Source organism: Apodemus sylvaticus, chromosome 22, assembly GCF_947179515.1.
Source record: "Apodemus sylvaticus chromosome 22, mApoSyl1.1, whole genome shotgun sequence".
NCBI classification, from domain to species: Eukaryota; Metazoa; Chordata; class Mammalia; order Rodentia; family Muridae; genus Apodemus; species Apodemus sylvaticus.
In genome coordinates, this window is record NC_067493.1 from 15,444,676 (window position 1) to 15,463,623 (window position 18,948).

General features: G+C 45.8%; 1 protein-coding gene across 1 annotated transcript in view; it reads right to left on the bottom strand.

The window, feature by feature from the left end:
- B3glct (beta 3-glucosyltransferase) overlaps positions 1-18,948 on the bottom strand; it is an 88,763-nt gene that overhangs the window by 23,319 nt on the left and 46,496 nt on the right. Inside the window, exons 5-10 of the mRNA XM_052168200.1 lie at positions 17,686-17,762; positions 16,874-16,985; positions 12,524-12,660; positions 8,007-8,070; positions 5,718-5,837; positions 2,027-2,096 (exon numbers count right to left, since the gene is read on the bottom strand). Of these exons, the coding sequence (XP_052024160.1) occupies positions 2,027-2,096; positions 5,718-5,837; positions 8,007-8,070; positions 12,524-12,660; positions 16,874-16,985; positions 17,686-17,762 (580 nt within the window). The remainder of the gene's footprint in view (positions 1-2,026; positions 2,097-5,717; positions 5,838-8,006; positions 8,071-12,523; positions 12,661-16,873; positions 16,986-17,685; positions 17,763-18,948) is intronic.

Consider the following 18,948-nt stretch of genomic DNA (forward strand, 5'->3'; position numbering starts at 1 on the left):
TGTGTGTGTGTGCACGTGGGTAGGTGTGCATGACAGCCAGAGATGTCAGATCCCCTGGAGCTGCAGTTACAGGCAATTGTGAGCTGACCAACATGGGAGCTGAGAACTGACCATTGGTCCTCCAGGAGAGCAGCGAGTGTCTTTAGCCTCTGAGTCATCTCTCCCGTGCAAGACTAGAGTTTCCAAGGAGACTGTGCAGAGCCCAGTGGGCGGGCAGGCTTCGTCCCCACCCAGCAAAAGGAGGGGCCAATCTAAAAAGCAGCTGTCCTCACATATGAATACACAGAAGTTTAAAGAGAGCTTGCCGCAGAAACCCACACTTGAAGCTTCAGACCCCCCCCCCCTTAGGTCTCGAGTCTCAGTCACCTCAGATCTGAGATGAATGTTTGACATTTTGTGATTTAAAAAAAAAATGTTTAAACTCTGAATCCAAGTATAAAAGCTTTCATAGATATCTTTTTTAATTGACCTTAGACTTAAAGAAGAAAACCAAATTATTCAAAATTCTTAAGTCAAAATGAACAAACACTTCTGTAGATTGTGAAAAATGCAACGAAGGGAACCTTTACATTTTCATTTCGCTATCATCTGAAAAATACACTCCTCTTACTTCTACATTATTAACATCAATATTGCAAAAATAATCACTACTCTGAGCACAGCGTCAAGATCAACTAAATTATTGTAAATATTTTTCCTGCGAAGTAAAAAAAGAAAGAAAACATCTTGTGCATTTTCCTACCATCTTTTTTCAAACATTTTAAAGATTTGTTTTTAATAAATGCTTGTGCATGATGTGTGTGCAATGCCCATGGAGGCCAGAAGAGGGCGCCAAACCCCGGGAACTGGAGTTCCACAGTTGTGAGCCCTATGCGGGCACTGAAGACTGAATGCAGGTCCCCTGCATCAGCGGCCAGTGCTCTTCATCTCTCTAGCTCCTCAAAAATATTTACCAAAAGCACCCCCAAAACCCTGCCAGGTATTAGATTTAGGTTAAATTTACAACAAATAAAAAGTCTTATTTAACCTCCTTCATTGACTGTTAACTGGAGCCTTCTTGTATAATAAATACATTTATTCAGTCCGATTTAATAGGATTCGGGATTTGACATGACCAGTCAGGGCAAGCTTAGCGACTCATTGACTCATTAACTCATTACTGGGTTTCCATCAGTGATGACATCAGAGATAACCCTATAAATTCAAATTAGAATAGTCTTCTTGTTTTACAAATATCTTCTCCCTGAAAATATAACCTTATTCAGATTGTGCTACTGCATAAAATACACACGAATCTCCCCGACACCCTGATCCCAGGACCATGACAGCCGCATTAGGCCACACCCCGGGCGATCAGTCTTCACAAGGCAAAGATGAAAGTGCTAAAATGAGATCATACGAAGGAATGTTCAGTCCTAAGCATCGGCAAAGTGCCGATTCAAACGAGGCATGAAAAGAGGAACTGTGCCCATTTACACCAGGATGGGCCTTTTCTTCTTTCAACACTATCCCTATTACTAGCAAGCTTCTAGAATGAGACACCAGAAATCTGCTCCCTGGTGTTTCTGTAAGTCAGACAGACCTGTGTCTCCAAGGTAACTTCTTTTCTCTTTTCCAATACAAACATATGATGAGCAAACCGTGGCTCTTCATTAAAAAGTACCAACATGTACACAGGAAATAAATATACAAAGGATTGCCGTTGTTGGTAGCCCGTCTGCTGGTTTCCATACCATGGGGCCTTTACAGAACAGACTTTCACCGGCACGCCGTCTCCGAGGCTGCCACAGGCGAGTCTCAACAGTATTTAGAAGAGCTATGACCACTCACGCTTCAAGACAAAATTGCCTCTCCTAAGTGATCTTGGGGATTGGAGTGGCCCAGCGAGGAACCCCGATGAAACGGCCTTTTCCCCTTCGGTGACCACTAGCATAATTTCCCATCTTGAATTTGCACCTGGCTTACACTGTTTCAAAGACATTTGGAATCACGAAAGTTCAAGGAAAATGAAAAACCCCAAACGTACTTCTGTCAGCATGAAATTTCTTGCATGTTTTTACTGCAACAAAAATCTCCTCCTTCTTTACTGGTAGTCCCTAAAATATGGGGGGAGGGGAAAGAAAAAAAAACACATTACATACATTTGTAGATCAGCATTACCCGGACTTCATGCCCAGAGTAGATCTTAAATATAGTTAGAATAATTAGTGCCACAGATATCTATTTCCATGGTAGTTTTAGGGAAGAAAGAGGACGTGTAGGAAAACTGATAGTGTGGGCTCTGGAGTCAGGCAGCACAGAACCTGCTGCCCAGCTAGGCACTGGTCCTGAGTCCAGCCCTGAACCTATCTATCTCCCCCCAAGCTTAAACTTGCATTCCCAAGACATGAATCCTAGCTCAGCCCTAAACCTGGACCCCAGATCAGCCCCGCCCCAGTACCCCAGATCAGCCCTGTTCCCCACCCCGAACTCCAGATCAGCTTTGCCCTCGTACCCCAGCTCAGCCCCACCCTGGTACCCCAGGTCAGCCCCGCCCCTGTACCCCAGCTCAGCCCTGCCCCAGTACCCCAGATCAGACCTGCCCCCCCCCCGTACTCCAGATCAGACCTGCCCTCATACCCCAGCTCAGTCCCACCCCAGTACCCCAGTCAGCCCCACACCTGTACCCCAACTCAGCCCCACACCCGTTCCCCAGATCAGCCCCACACCAGCCCCACACCTGTACCCCAGCTCAGCCCTGCACCTGTATCCCAGATCAGCCTTGCCCTGGTACCCCAGCTCAGCCCCGCCCCTGTACCCCAGCTCAACCCCACCCTGGTACCCCAGCTCAGCCCTGCCCCAGTACCCCAGATCAGTCCCGCCCCTGTACCCCAGATCAGCCCCGCCCCGGTACCCCAGCTCAGCCCTGCACCTGTATCCCAGATCAGCCCTGCCCCTGTACCCCAGCTCAACCCCACCCCGGTACCCCAGATCAGCCCCGCCCCAGTATCCCAGCTCAGCCTTGCACCCGTACCCCAGCTCAGCCCTGCACCTGTACCCCAGATCAGCCCTGCCGGGTACCCCAGATCAACCCTGTCCCAGTACCCAAGCTCAGTCCCGCACCCGTACCCCAGGTCAGCCCCACCCCCGTACCCAGCTCAGTCCCACATCTGTACCCCAGATCAGCCCTGCACCTGTACCCCAGCTCAGCCTTGCCCTGGTACCCCAGATCAGTCTTGCCCCAGTACCCCAGCTCAGCCCCACACCCGTACCCAGCTCAGCAGCTGCAGACCAAGAGCCACACTAACTAACAAGTCCCTTCCGCTCTCTGGACGCCCCTGGTCATTTAGAGATCAGGACTAACAGCACCAGGAAGCTGCTGTCGCTGCTAACTTACTAAGCACATGGCAGGTAACTAACAAATGTTAGTTACTGTTGTCTGTTCATGTTCTCATCTAGTGGAGATTCTGACAAAGGGAGAAGAATGGGAGATGACTTCATACAAGCAGGAGACGACTGCTCCTCTGGGTCTGGCCACACGTGGTGCTGGGAGTCATACATGACTCCTGACTGTGGACTAGAGTCTAGGCCATGGATAGTATGCCCTCTGCTTCAAACCCTGGGTGGACGGAAGCCCACACAGGCTGAAGGAGGCACAGAGGGGTCTGATGACAATGTACACTTTCAGCCCCTCCCTGGAAGGCAGATCCTCAACTGAGGGCTTGCATCTATCAGCCTGGCCCCTGGGACACTCTCTCCATTAAAGACTGACGTAGAAGGCCCCAGCCCACGGTGGGTGGCATCACTCCTGGACAAGTGGCCCTGGTGTGTATTGAAAATCTGGCTGAGCAAGGCGTGGAGAGTTAGCCAGTACACGGTGTTCCTTCGCGGTCTCTGCTTCAGCTCCTGCCTCCAGCGCCTGTCCTGACGTCCTTCCCTGGTGGACTGCGATGGAGATGGGAAGTCAAATAAACCTTCCCCTCCCCCACCTTCCTTTGGTCAGATTGTCACAGCAACAATAAGCAAACTAGAACACTGCTTCTTACGTGTCTTCTTACACTAAGAGTCGCGGTGATGCCACCACTTAAAAAGTTTGGGGTTGGTTCACACTGATGTACCCAGGTCTGTCTTGTCACTCAAGATACCAAGAGTGTCCCAAAGCAAATAGGTTTTAGGTCTGAAAAGACTGGTAGTCCACTGGGAACTGCAACTATTACAAGTCCCCTCTATTGTCGCACTATAAGGTGTGTGTGCGCAGTGTGTATGTGCAGTGTGTGTGCAATGTGTGCATGCAGTGTGTGTGTGTGTGTGTATGTGCAGTGTGTGTATATGTGTGTAGTGTATGTGTGTGCAGTGTGTGCATGAATGTGTATGTGTGTAGTGTGTGTATATGTGTGTAGTGTATGTGTGTGCAGTATGTATGTGTGTGTGTACATGTGTGTGCAGTGTGTGTATGCAGTGTGTGTGTATATGTGTGCATGTGTGTGCAGTGTGTGTATGCAGTGTGTCTGTGTAGTGGATGTGTGCGCAGTGTGTGCACAATGTGTGTAGGCAATATATATGTGTGCGCTATGTGTATTCAGTGTGTGTATGTGTAGTGTGTATGTGTGTAGTGTGTATGCAATGCGTGTGTACCTTTTAAGAGAGTACACACAACTTTTTCCATAACTGACCTGAGAACAACATACATTGTATGAGGTTATAGACTATATTTCCTTCACAAAAAAAAAACAACAACAACAACAAAGGTCAACAATCTAATTTCAGAGCCTTCAGAGTCATAGCAGGGGTCAACCACAGACAGGCCTGCCCTAGATCTGCACAAAGACTTAGTGTCTGCTCCATGAGAGTCTGAACTGAGATGGAAAACCAGAAGCAAGCCCACCGGCTGAGAGGGTGGGAGGGGCAGGCACACGGGCAGGCCCTGGACCTTTCTATGAAGTGGAATCAAAGTCCTGCCACCTCAGGCCTCTCCTCTAGTGGACCTAGGCAGAGCGTCCCTTCCCTGGCTTCCTAATCAGGAAAGGCCGTGGCTGAGTGGTTAAGAATGTTAACTGTGGTCTTTCTTTGGATCTCCAGAATATCTGGTGACCCTGAAGTAACACCAGAATGTGAGTTCAGTTTACTTCCTTATTCTTTAAATACAAAGCATGTAAAAGACCGTGACATGGTTGTGAGCAGCCATAGGAGAGCACTGGAGCTGGGGAGGGGGAGAGTGAGGGAGGGGGAGAGAGCTGGAGGAGAGAGGGAGGGGGAGAGAGAAGGGAGGTAAGAGCGTGGGAGGGGGGAGACAGAGGGAAGAAGGAGAGATGGCGGAGGGAGTGCAGGAGGAGGAAAGAAGGGAGGGAAGGGGGAGGGATGGGGGAGACGCCTTTCCCTGCCCACTGCACCCCTTCCTTTCCCTGCCCATGAATCCCTGTCACACCCCCCCCCCCCCCCCCCCGCTTTCTCGGAGCCCTCACATGACCACTTGTTTCCCTCCACCTCTTCTCTCCCTGGCACTGGCGTCTGATTGCTAAGCAGAAGGACTTGGGTCAATACGGAAGACGACGGGAATAGCAACAGACCTTACCTAGAAGGCCTAAGGCATATGGCCGCGGCCTGGCTTGCAGCAAAAGCTGGTTTATGTTTAAATACATATATTTCCAGCATAATGTTATGTCCACAACAAGTAAATGTTATGCACACAATACGCACATCCTCCTCTGGTCCAGGAGGAAGTTGGTTTTCTCACTTACACAGAGAGGTAGGAAAGAATGGAACGTGGTGACGCAGCGGGGATCCACGTCTTCAGTACAAAACTCAGGCACAGGGGTGAGGGCCGGTCCTCCGCCTTGGTCCCAGATGTAGAGGGCAATCTAGCTCAAGACAAAGAAATAACGGAGAGGACAGAGCTAAGCCAAAACCACAGATATCAAAGGGTACAAAATGTCCCAGGGGTGGAGGGGGAGGGGGGAGGGAGCAGGACACGCCTCCTAGAAAGAACGTTAGGTTGAACCAAGTTGATACGTTAATATACAGAAACTTTCCTCAGGTTTTTTTTTTTAAAAAATGGTAACACAACATAGACTGATCTGATGCTTTACAAGTTATGAACAGTTAAACATGAATCAGTGTTCATACATGCAAACAAAAAAATCCCAGAGATGACAAAAAAAAAAAAATACCGAAGATAGCACTAAAGTTCTTTGAGGACGTGCACAGAAACCACCACCAGGAAGGAGGCCTCAGCTCCGTTTCCCAGAGTCGCCAGCAGTAACCTGGCAACACTCTATTGGTTTGAATGAGAACGGTCCCCACAGGCCCCTATGTCTGGATGGATGCTTGGTCCCAAGTTGGTAGAACTGCCTGAGAAGGATTAGAAGGTGTGGCCTTGCTGGAGACGCGCTTGCGGAGTCTGCCTCTCTGCCTCCCAGCACTGGGCCTGCCTGCTGTACCAGGCTTTTCCTGTGAGTGCAGGCATCTGAACTCAGATCCTCACACTAATACAATGAGCACTTTACCAACCGAGACACCTGCCCAGCCTGGAAAAAGATAACAGACTTTTTAAAGTAAGTTGCAGTTAAAAAAAAAAAAAAAGTTTTAAATTATCTGCAATAGAAGAACTCTCACAGATCATTGTGGCCCATGCCCAAAAGGTTCATAGAAACAATCATTGTCACAGTGAAAAACCAGGAGCCAAGCAGACACTCACAATCAAGAGAGAGTAAAAATCAATGCAAGAAAACACTATTTAGCTAGAGAGGTGACTCAGCAGCTACGACTTTTTGAGACAGGGTTTCTCTGTGTAGCCCTGGCTGTACTAGAACTCACTCTATAGACCGACCAGGTTGGCCTCGAACTCAGAAATCCGCCTGCCTCTGCCTCCCAAATGCTGGGATATGACTACTTTCCAGTCTGGAAGAGGACTGTGGGACGGTTTCCATCACCCAACAGTGACTCAGAAGTGTCAGGAGATTGGATGCCCCCTGCTGGCCACTGCAGGTATAGCATATGCATGGTTGCACATGCAAACAAACAGGCAAACAAACACTCATACACATAAAAGAAAAATAAACCAATCCTTTGCTTTTGGCAAGGATGCAAGAAGATAAAAACTCATCCTCCCTGAAGACCGTGGTTGGGGCTGGCCACTGGGAATCTGACTGTGTTCCAGTGAGTATATGGATAACACAAAATGGACTTGTTTTTTTCCAGCTTAGGGGGTAGGAGGGGGAGGGTATAAAAGTGAGCGTGTGGAGGGAGGCAGATATGGGGGGATTAGGAGGTGAGTATGATCAGGGTGCATGGTATGAGATTCCCAAATAATTGATTAAAATGTTAAATAAATAAATAAACAAATAAATATTTAAAAAAAAAAAAGACAAGAGTGGACAGTGGTGGCTCATGCCTTTAGTCCCAGCACTTGGGAGGCAGAGGCAGATGGATTTCTGAGTTCGAGGCCAGCCTGGTCTACAGAGTGAATGCCAGGACAGCCAGGGCTACACAGAGAAACCCTGTCTCAAAAAAAAAAAAAAAAAAAAAAAAAAAAAAAAACAATAAAAAAAGAAAACAAAACAAAAAAAAGAGGCAAGAGAACGTGCTCGCGAGTGGACCGTCCTTGGCTAGGGCTCCATGCGTCAACATGAAGCAGCTTCCGATGCAGCCATGCTCCTGGGGCCATGCCCCTGCCTCAACGTGCAGAGGGCACCACAGCACTCATGCTCCGGGCAATATGGAGATATTTTCAATGACACTTTGGCACGCTCGTAAACATTCACCTCTGGATCCTGTGTACCTCAAAAAGCAACAACTCACAAGTCACGAGATTCAACCTTCCCCTCCCCCAATCCTTCTCCCCTTACTGCAGTGAAATTATCTCAGTGGGGATAACACGAGGGGGTGTGGGGAAAAGCACTAATACGAGATATAAAATGTAAGAGGCACGACTATTTCTTCTTTGGTACAGAGCGGTTGAAGGTCCTAGCAGCCACTGAGCTCGACCTGGTGACTCCTGGGTCACTAAGACCTAACCAATCGTGACCTACCTCGTGCTTTAAATCAATTGTGAAGTCAGACTTCTGGGCCTCGCTCTTCAATCGCTTGGCAAGCCTAGAAAACAGAGACACTCCATGTTTGTTTGTTTGTTTTTAGAGCAAAAGAACTGTCAAACAAGAGTAACAGGTTCACGAAAATTTCTAGTAGCTGAGCAAAATACAGATTTTTAAGATAAGAGCATGTGACTCAGCAGGAAAATACGAGTTTTTTTTTTCAGCTTAATTAAAAAAAAAAGAGATTCTCCCATGGTTCCTTTCTCACCCAGAATAAAGCCCCACATTCCTACCTAGCCTGGGAAGATCAGCATTTCACCAGCATCTAGAGTCTTAAGCCCCACATGCTTCCTGGAACACACACACACACACACACACACACAGAGGACGCTTTAATAATAATTGTTTAACAAATCTTGCCACCGATATTTGCTATACTAGGTGGGAGGTTATTATCTTTTGTTTTAACTCTTTGTCTACATGGGGGGTGGAGGGACAAAATGCAGTCTAAAAGATCAGATTTTGTATTTGTTACTGTGGCAGAGTCCACATTTAAAAAAAAAAAAAACTTGGTTGATTTTGCAGGCAGGGAAAAAAAAGTGGAAGGGACGGATGGAGAGAGGGAGGGAGGGAGGGAGGAGAAAGACCACTGGTTACTGACTAAAGCTCTCATTTGTTGGTCACTTCTCAGTGTGGTAAGGAGCAGATGTCACTGGATGCCAAGGTCACCTGGCGCTATCTTTCCAGCACTACAGGGGACACGCTGGCAGCCTTCTGAACTCCATGGCCCTAAGTCCATCAGCTATAGCTCACTGCACGGTCTGAATGTTGTGGCCCTTACATCTCTATGTTGACTATATACAACTCCTCTTAGGAGGACGGGAGGTCAGTAGACATCACACAGGGGGTTGTAACTTGACAAATGAAGTTCAGGGGTGGAAGGGGGAGCCGTGCATTCTTCAGAGGTCACAGACACGAGGTGTTAGCATTAAACAAGAGGGCATCGGCCTGCATCAGCCTGCATCAGCTACTGAAACTGCAAATTCCTTCATCTTGACATTTCCCATTCTCCAAACTCTCAGGCACACACCTTTTGTCTCAGTCAGGGTTTGTATTCCTGTATAAAACATCACAACCAAGAAGCAAGCTGGGGAGGAAAGGGTTTATTCAGCTTACACTTCCACATTGCTGTTCATCACCAAAGGAAGTCAGGACTGGAACTCAAGCAGGTCAGGAAGCAGGAGCTGATGCAGAGGCCATGGAGGGATGTTTCTTACTGGCTTGCTTCCCCTGGCTTGCTCAGCTTGCTTTCTTACAGAACCCAAGACTACCAGCCCAGGGATGGCCCCACCCACAAGGGGCCCTTCCCCTTGATCACTAATTGAGAAAATGCCTCACAGCTGGATCTCATGGAGGCATATCCTCAAGGGAGGCTCCTTTCTCTGTGATCACTCCAGCTTGTGTCAAGTAGACACACAGAACCAGCCAGTGCACCTTCCTTGCTTATAAAAGAGCTGGCTTGTGGTATTTTGTTATAGCAGCCCAGACTAAGACACTACACACCCAGCTACCACGAGGAAACCCTAAGTCCTCTCCTATCCCAGCAGGAACCACGCTTAAGCTGGGCTGACGAGATGGGGGACGCTATGGAAGCTGCACCTGCCTGCCTCTCAGAGGAGTTCAGTGTGTTCCAAATACCCACAGGCTCACGCACGCGCACACACACACACACACTCACTCACACGACACAGTATATAAATGCAAGACCTTTTTAAAAACATGATTTAAGTGGGGGGCTGGAGAGATGGCTCAGTGGTTAAGAGTACCAACTGCTCCTCCAGAGGTCATGAGTTCAATTCCCAGCAACCACATGGTGGCTCACAGCCATCTGTAATGGGTTCTGATGCCCTCTTCTGTATCTGAATACAGCAACAGTGTACTCCCATAAATTAATTAATTTAAAAACCATGATAATTGAGACCCATGCCATGAGAGGAGGCCCACCCCTGACACAGCCCTGATGATTGGTGTCTGGCCCAACTGTCCTCAGAGAGGCTTCACCTAGGAACTGACAGAAACAGATGCAGAGACACACAGCCAGACATTAGGTAGAGCTTTGGGAATTCCTGGGAAGAGGGGGAGGAAGGACTGTGAAGGTCAGAGGGGTCAAAAAAACCATTACAACAACAACCACCACAGAATCAACTAACCTGGGCCCACAGGGGCTCCCAGAGACTGAACCGCCAACCAGGGATCCTTCATGGGACTGACCCAGGCCCTCCACATGTGTGACTGCTGTGTAGCTCGGCCTTCTCATGTGACTCTTTTATTATTATTATTATTATTATTATTTATTTTATGTATGTGAATACACTGTCACTCTCTTCAGTTGTACCAGAACAAATGATGCAGTAAAGTAAAAATCAAATTTCCAGTTAGAATGAGGGCACACACTCGACATGGTGGTGAGGGGGTCAAGAGCCAGGTGGAGGGAGGGGGGTACCACTATGAAACATCCCACCGGGTTATCAAACTACTGTAAAAATTAGCACTTAAAATTTTAGGGTCAAAACACATGAAGCCTGCATTTTTTACAAGAGGCTTTGAAGACAGACATCAGACACTTAAGGAGACTTAGTTATTTTAGTTTCACCTAAAAACTGTAAATTTGCTGTATGTGCCAGTGATTTCCTTTTTTTTTTAAAGATTTTATTTATTTTATGTATCTGAATACACTGTAGCTATCCTCAGCCACCCCAGAAGAGGCCATCAGATCCCATTACAGATGGTTGTGAGCCACCATGTGGTTGCTGGGAATTGAACTTAGGACCTCTGGAAGAGCAGTCAGTGCTCTTAACCACTGAGCCGTCTCTCCAGCCCCCCTTGTGGGGCTCTTAGCAGTGGGAGCAGAAGCTGTGTCTGACTCTTTGGGACCCTTTGGGATCTTTGGGACCCTTCCCCTACTGGGCTACCCTGTGCCGCCTTAATAGAAGAGGGGGTGTCTAGTCTTACTGAGTTGACATCCATGGAGCCCCGCCCTTTTCTGAAGAGAAATGGGGGGACGGGGAAGGGGGGAACTGACTGGGAGGACAAGAGGGAGAAGAAACTGAAATGGGTGTTTCATTTTAAATTTTAAAAACCATAATAAAAATGAACTTTACAAATAAAACCTCAAATTTATGTACTGTAATAATTTCAAGACGCTTAGAAGAAAGGACTTTGGATGCTCTTACCATAAATGATAATCATGTTTGAGAAGACAGATGTGTATTCCCTGACCTATTCATTTCTTTGTACTTTATGTATGTGAGTGTTTGCGTGCATAGATGTGAGCACACCGTGTGCCTGCAGTGAGGGACCGCAGAGGCCAGAAGATGATCTGGAACTGGAGTTATAGATGGCTGAGAACCTCCACATGGATGCTGGGAATCAAACCTGATTCCTCTACAAGAGCAGTCAGTGCCCTTAACCTCCAAGCCATCTCCCCAGCCTCTGTACACCCTGACTGAAACAGTATCCAGCCTCTACAAGGACTGAAACACTGTGTGGTACCCACCAGAGTGTATAATGTTGTGCTGTCACTTAGAAACTAAACTAAATTTAATATAAAAACTCCAGTGGGATTAGAGCCAAGAGCCAATCTTGTGTGAAGTTCAAAAACTTCCTAGAATTTCCCAGAGAGCCACCAAAAGACAGAGAAACATGGTGCCCAATAACGTCTGCTCTCTGTTGTCTGTTCTTTACCACAGTGGATAGCGAGTGCACAACAAACTCCAATTTAAATTAAAATTGTACAGGCTGGGTAATCACTGCCACTGAGCTATGCCCCTGGGGTGTCATCTATGCTGGCACGGAGCATAGATACAGTGTGCGAAACTCCCACACAGGAACCGAGCCATGCAGGTGTTTAGGGCAGTTGTGGATTCAAATGGGATGTGCCCCTCTATTGCGGCCCCACCCCTAAGGATACAAAGGTCGCAGATGTTTTCCAGCCTTCCATCTTCCAAAGACAAAAAGGTGCAAGCTAACAAAAACCTGAAGACGACTTATTTCTCCTTAGCTGAATTCGGTCACCTTCACTCTCCTTACAGCTGAGCGGAGGGGAGGGAAGGGGGAGACACGTGCTGCAGGTGCAAACAACAGACACCATTGCCCAGAGAGCCTTCTGCAGCCAGAGAGCCTGGACCAAGCTACATCTGCATATTCATTCCCTTAATTAGCATCCTCTCCAATCCCGGAAGTCACGTGATTCCTCCGAGTTCTCTGGCCCTTAGGTCCCCTCCCTTAGTCTCCTGACTTAATCACTTTATTTTGCCAAAACATCCTAGGAAGTGGAAAGAGGGAAATGGTCTGTCTGTGGGGCTTTGTAAGGGTCGGTGCTGACGCAAGACCTCCTGTCTGGCTCTCTATGACTTTTTCCCACCCCTTCAGACCACCTCTGGCTGAAGACACATCCGAGAACCTGCTTCCAAAGTCATTGAAAGAGCACACACTCCCCAAAGCTGAACCCTTACTTGTTCACAAGTGGGATGCTAAGGGCCCAGCCAGCAGCGAAGTCGGGATATTTAAAGACTGTCGGGTTCTCAGAGAAGGCGTAATGGTGGATGATCGTCGATTCTTCGTCGTACAGTGCTTTTCCTAAAAACCATTCCTGTTAAATAAAAAGATAAAATGTAATTCTTGAAAAGCCATTTAATTGTAAGGCCAAAACTAAGTTGTAGCAGCAGAATTAGCCAACTAAATATCTTGGGAGACTAAGTTAAAAATGAATTATATTTCTGTAGAATCCAAATGAAAATATAATTAACAGGAGTATGATAATAAATCTATCACAATCTTTATAGTTAAGAAGTAATTCAAGCCCAGCAGTGGTGGCATGCCTTTAATCTCAGCACTTGGGAGGCAGAGGCTGATCAGAGACTCAGATTTCTGAGTTCGAGACCAGCCTGGTCTACAGAGTGAGTTCCAGGACAGCCAGGGCTATATAAAGAAGCCCTGTCTCGAAAACAAACAAACAAACAAACAAAACAGTAAATCAAGATCAGATCATTGGTATGAACAAAATACTAGCTATCATTATACCATAAATATAAGAATTTTTTAATTTTCAAAAGACCCTCTTACTGCCTAAATTTTTGTATGTGCAGATATGTGCCATAAATATAAGAATTTTTCTTAATTTTAAACTGTGTTATTATTTAGATTGTGTGTGTGTGTGTGTGTGTGTGTGTGTGTGTGTGTGTAACCAGATGACAATTATGGGTTCTAGCATTCAAACTTAGTCGGGTTTGGCTACAGGTGCCTTTACCCCTTTCTCTATCCTGAGTGGTATTTTTTTTTATAGAATACTCCACATAAGAATAATGAGGCGGAGCTGGGCGGTGGTGGCGCACGCCTGTAATCCCAGCACTCTGGGAGGCAGAGGCAGGCAGATTTCTGAGTTCGAGGCCAGCCTGGTCTACAGAATGAGTTCCAGGACAGCCAGGGCTACACAGAGAAACCCTGTCTCGAATAAACCAAATAAAAAAAAATTAAAAATAATAATTAAAAAAAGAATAATGAGGCGGGCTGGAGAGATGGATGGCTCAGAGGTTAAGGGCACTGGCTGTTCTTTTAGAGGCACTGACTTCAATTCCCAGCAACCACATGGTGGCTCACAACCATCTGTAATAGGATCCGATGCCCTCTTCTGAGATATCTGAAGACGACTACAGTGTACTTATATACATAAAATAAATAAAATCTTTAAAAAACAAAGAATATCAAGGTGAAAGAAACCATAGAGTTTCTTATAAAAGACTTATTTATATTTTGTGTGGATGAGGTTTTTGCCTGCTTGTCTGTCTATGCACCACATGCATGCAGTGGCCAAAAGAGGGCATTGGATCTCCAGGAACTGGAGTTACAGATGACTGTAAGCTACCGTGTGGGTTCTGGGGTTCAAACATGGGTATTTTGTAAGGTCAGTCAGTGTTCTTAACCCCTGAGGTTTAAAATAAATCTTTGAGAGCTCCCTTCTAGAGTTATATTCATCCACTCATTCATTCATTCGTTTGCTCAATATTTATCAAGAGCCGACAAGGATCAGGGGTGCAGCTTGTACCATTGAGAGAGGATAGAAACTAAAGGAGAAGCAGCAACCGACCAGGGGTTGGGGGTGGGCGGAGCCTGCCCTGGAAAAAGAAAGAAAAAAAAACCTCTTAAGACAAACAACAGCGGTGAAATAATACCAAAAAGCTCAAGGGGTGGTGGGGGCGGGGGTGGGGGGGGGGCAAGACTCTAAGGAAGAACAGTAAGTGCAGTTAGTGCAACGGGGTGGAGGAACTGAAATCATCAATGATAAGGAAGTCCCATATGTCTCACACACAGTAGGTGCGGGAGGACCTCATGGGAAAAGAGTCAAATGGACCACATTGGGCTTCCCGTACTAGAGGAAGATTATCTGTGTCCAAAGCGCAAGGAAAACCATCTGCATCCAGCCACAACAGGACGGCCTGGCTCAGACCTCCACAGACACTGAGGTAAAGCAAACACACAGATGCTGGAAGGCGTCAGCAAATAACAACGGAAGGAGGGACCGGAAGAGCTGATCTCAGACCCACCCGGAAGCCCCGCTCTTCCCACTTCCCATCCCTTCTCACAGAGCTTTCGCCACCTGAACCTTCTGGGCCAGCACTGTTTTACGCAACAGTATCCAGCTATTCATAAAGCTCCTGGGACTGCCTATTAATATGATTACTGAGGTCATAAACTATTTTAAGGAAGGACTCAATGGAGACTCTGTGGGAAGAACCATACATCTTCCTTAATAACTAATGGCTTTCTTAGTGGAAAGAACAACAATAAGAAAGATATAACTGGAAAAATAACCAATGATATTCTTACAAGGACTATCCGTAACCAGCACCGTGCCTCACTGCTATTAAAAATAAATCAAAGTTAATGTGTCTTATCAGCTATACAGATGTTAAAGGCATACTATGGGGTGGGAAAGCTCAAACAAGATACAGGAGAGTTACAGAAACCAGCTAAGAAGGCATTTGAACGGAGATCAATTACTTCAGTAACTATTAAACTTACACATATAAAACACTGAACTAGGACCTACGCTTGCATTGGCACAGATAGTGAGGATGACAGTAACAGAATCAAAATACCCAGTCAGTTCCCAATCCACGGAACAGATAATATTTCAGTGTGGTTTCTTTGTGTCAGCATTGACCTTCTTTTCCCCTTAAGATTTCAAACAGTAGAGGGGGAAAAAAAAGCCCCGCTGGTTTGAACTGACCTCACCATTATGTAATCTATATTCCGTCATGCTACTTTCAAAAGAAATAAAACATCCTAGATTTTATTTTCTCCATACAGCAGAGTTCAGAAGGGGAAGGCAAACGTCTCCTGTCACCTCCGATCTGAACCTGCTTCTCATGAACTCCCTTTAAACTTCTCCATTTATCATCCCGATTTCATTAGAAGATATCCATGAGTCACCATCTCCCCTGCAGAATTAGAACCATGGGTAATGAGGCAATAGTCTTCAGGTGAGGCGGACACTGGGAACGGGGTCACAACTCCCAACATTCGAAAGAAAAAGAAGATTTAGGAGTCTCCCACAAGTCAGAAAGAGACGGAAAAGCCTCACCAATGGTTCACACAAAACGCAGCTACAAGGTCCAGAGCTGCAGCTGGCACCTTCTGGGAGGGCGGGGAAACGTGCTTGTTCGCCTTCTCCTACCCAATGGGCTTCCCATCCAGTTACACCGGTGGCTTTTCAGAAATCAACGGAAAGAAGCCACAATGAATGCTTCCAACACGTTACACCCATCAAAACCAGTGGGTTTTATGACAGTAGTGGACCATGCTCCTTACAAAAGCAGTCTATTGACCAGTGTTGTCTGGTGCAGAATTTTCCCTGTCCAATCGCATTAGGGCAGTGGGAGGCCTGTGATTGGACAAGGAAAAGGGAGGCGGAGCTAAGAGTTGTAGAAACAGAAAGTCTCGGAGAGTAGAAAGCAAGCCAAGATTGAGGCAGAAGGACAGGCAGAAGATCCTGATCCCTTGTGGGTTTAACAGTAGCTATGTTTTCACAAGGTTAGAAATATTGGGATAAAGCTTTCATTATCAACTGGCTCTGATATTCTCGTATTGGCATCCTGTAAATTGTGATATTATTGATACATAAATCTGATTGGCTAACTAAGCTTTAATAGTCATGATTCTACCGGGTTACTGGGTATTGTGTTACACAACCGCGAGGTTGGTGGTTCCATTTAGTTACTAGGATCGTTGACTACACGGGCTTTTGGCTGAGGAAGAACTAGCGGCTCCAGGGACAATCGGACGGAGAGCTGGGAACGCAGCGATCTGGCACCGCGGAGAGTTGACAGGCACGTCCTTTTAATATTTTCAGCAACAACTGTCCACTCATTTCTGCACCACCACACATGGCCTGTATTCCATAGACTTGGTTACATATGCATACATACAAGCATGCAAAACATCCCCACACGTAAGATAAAATAAAATATAAGTAAATAAAAATGCTTGTAGGTGTTATATACACGTCCTTTTCTGATGAGCAAAAACATCGATTTTAATTTTATTCCTGTAGAAAGTTGGCCAATGATTCTACAAAGGTGCTGTTGCTGCTGCTGCTGGTGTTACGTTGTCAACATCAATAAATACACTTTTTTTTTCCACAGAGATTTATCTTATGTTCTCTGTAAGCTGTAAACCTCAGAGAATTTTACCACACTGCTTTCTAAAATCAAAGAAATATTATTTCAAATATCCCTTAATGAAAATCACGTTTTATATGAATTATTGTCCCCCAAGTCAAGGCATGGTTTTGAAGTCATACACACCTTAGATGGGTCATATCGTCTGAGCGTTTCTAGGAGTTTGGGGAGCTGTATTCTCGTCTCTTCTTCACAGAAGAAAATCCATGTTGAATTCTTGCTGTACGTTACAGAGAAGCTGATGGAAAGAACTGGGTTATGGCACGTGGACTCGCGGTACGTATTCTGCATAAGGTGTGTGCTGTGCGTACTGCACACGCCCTCACTGAGTATCCCAGCTTCGACTGAGAAGAAAGCCAGGACCACAAGTCTCTAGATGGTGAGAGTTCTCATAATTCATTCTGCCCATAATAACAACAGTTTATAAGAACAATTTCAAATGTAAGTTTGAAGCAGGTTGTCATTTAAGAAAGAAACACACCTAAAAATAAATAAAAACCTTTGGGGATGGAGAAGTGGCTCAGTGGTTGGAGAACTGCCTACCCTTGCAGAGTTCCCAGCACCCACATGGTAGCTCACAGCCATCTGTAACTCCAGTTCCAGGGAATCCAACGCCCTCTTCAGGCCTCTGTGAGTACTGCATGCAGGTAGTGCATATATCCACACAAGCAGGCAAACACTCACACCCATAAACTAAAATAAATCATTTTTTAAAAGAAACTAAGCAAAAATTAATTATAACTAAGAACCAGTTCCTACTGTCATCGCAAAATATATAGTTCCTACAGTAATCACAAAATATAAAACTCAAATTTAATCCATTTACCATCTCTGGAAACATACAACCTCTTAATAATTTGGAAAACCTTCCTAAGAAGTACAAGAGTGTGAGGGCCCAAATGCCAATGATTGACATGGTTGGGTTAAAAGGTACCTACTGTGGTAACAGGGGAAGGATGGTCCAAGCACCTTCCTGCTTCGCCACCTGATGGAGAAGGAGGACTCTGGGGAGATCCTGAAAACAATGAGAAAGAGGAAAAATAAGAATAAAAAACCCTCCAAAAATGCAAAATGGCACTGTTGTCTGATGTGCTATCCTTGGCATTGTCTGAAAGTCAACGAGCTATCTTTGGCACTGTTGTTAACACCAATGTATTTCCCAGGTTGCCCCAAGGCCACTGTACTGAAGTCTCTCAGTAGAACTCAACCAACTCCCCCATCCCATCCCCATCCCATGCCCACCCCCCACCCCTCCTCCATACCACCCCACCCCCATGCCCACAAATGCCCATGGCTTATGTGAAGCACTAACTGGAGATTTGTGAATGTAATCAGGGAGGGAAGACCCTGGGATTGCTTATCAGGAATAACTAAGGGGCACAAACAAAACTTGTACACACCTGTAAGCAAACAAAACTTGTACACACCCCTAACCTGTGAAATCCTGTTGTCAGAACAATATTCATTCCATCTACCTCGTGCGCCAAATTTTTGTTTAAAGTACCCAAAAATATCTGCTATGGTGTTCTGCACCATAGAAACAACACCCTAAGTCTAGATACTAGAAATATCATCCTTAATTACTCAGGCAACAGGAGTGGTTTCCTGAAAGGTTTACCAATGTATAAACACAGAAGAAACCAAAATAGCCTTAAAAGAAAGCTCGTGGCTACAGAAATACAGACAAAGCACAACGCTCTCAAGGCTGTGCACCTTAGCCTTGAAACTCCACTGCTATTTACTATATTTTAAGTTGTTCCGAGAGACAAAAGTCAGAATTTCACATTCCATACACTTGAGCCCTTTTCCTCCAACAAACATTATTGTGTCTCGTATTATGCATTAGCTGGGAAACGAATCCATGGTGACTGCCAACAAAGAATTTAAGAATGAATGCCTAAACATCTGAGATGCTATGAGGGCAGTTACACTCACCACGACACCACCATCGCATGCTGCATTTGAGATACAGAGTCCCAATTTCAATTCCACCCCACTATTCCAGTGTATATACATTTATTATTGACTACAGGTGGGTTTTAATACGAATTGCTTCCACTGGATATCAAATCCCCTGCATTTCCTTCTTCTTTGTAGTATTTGTTCCAATTTTTATATACAAATTTGTAAATCAATAGTTATAGAGACAAACAATGTAACATGCTCAGAATAAAGCCAGCCTAAAGGCTGAATTAAGTTAT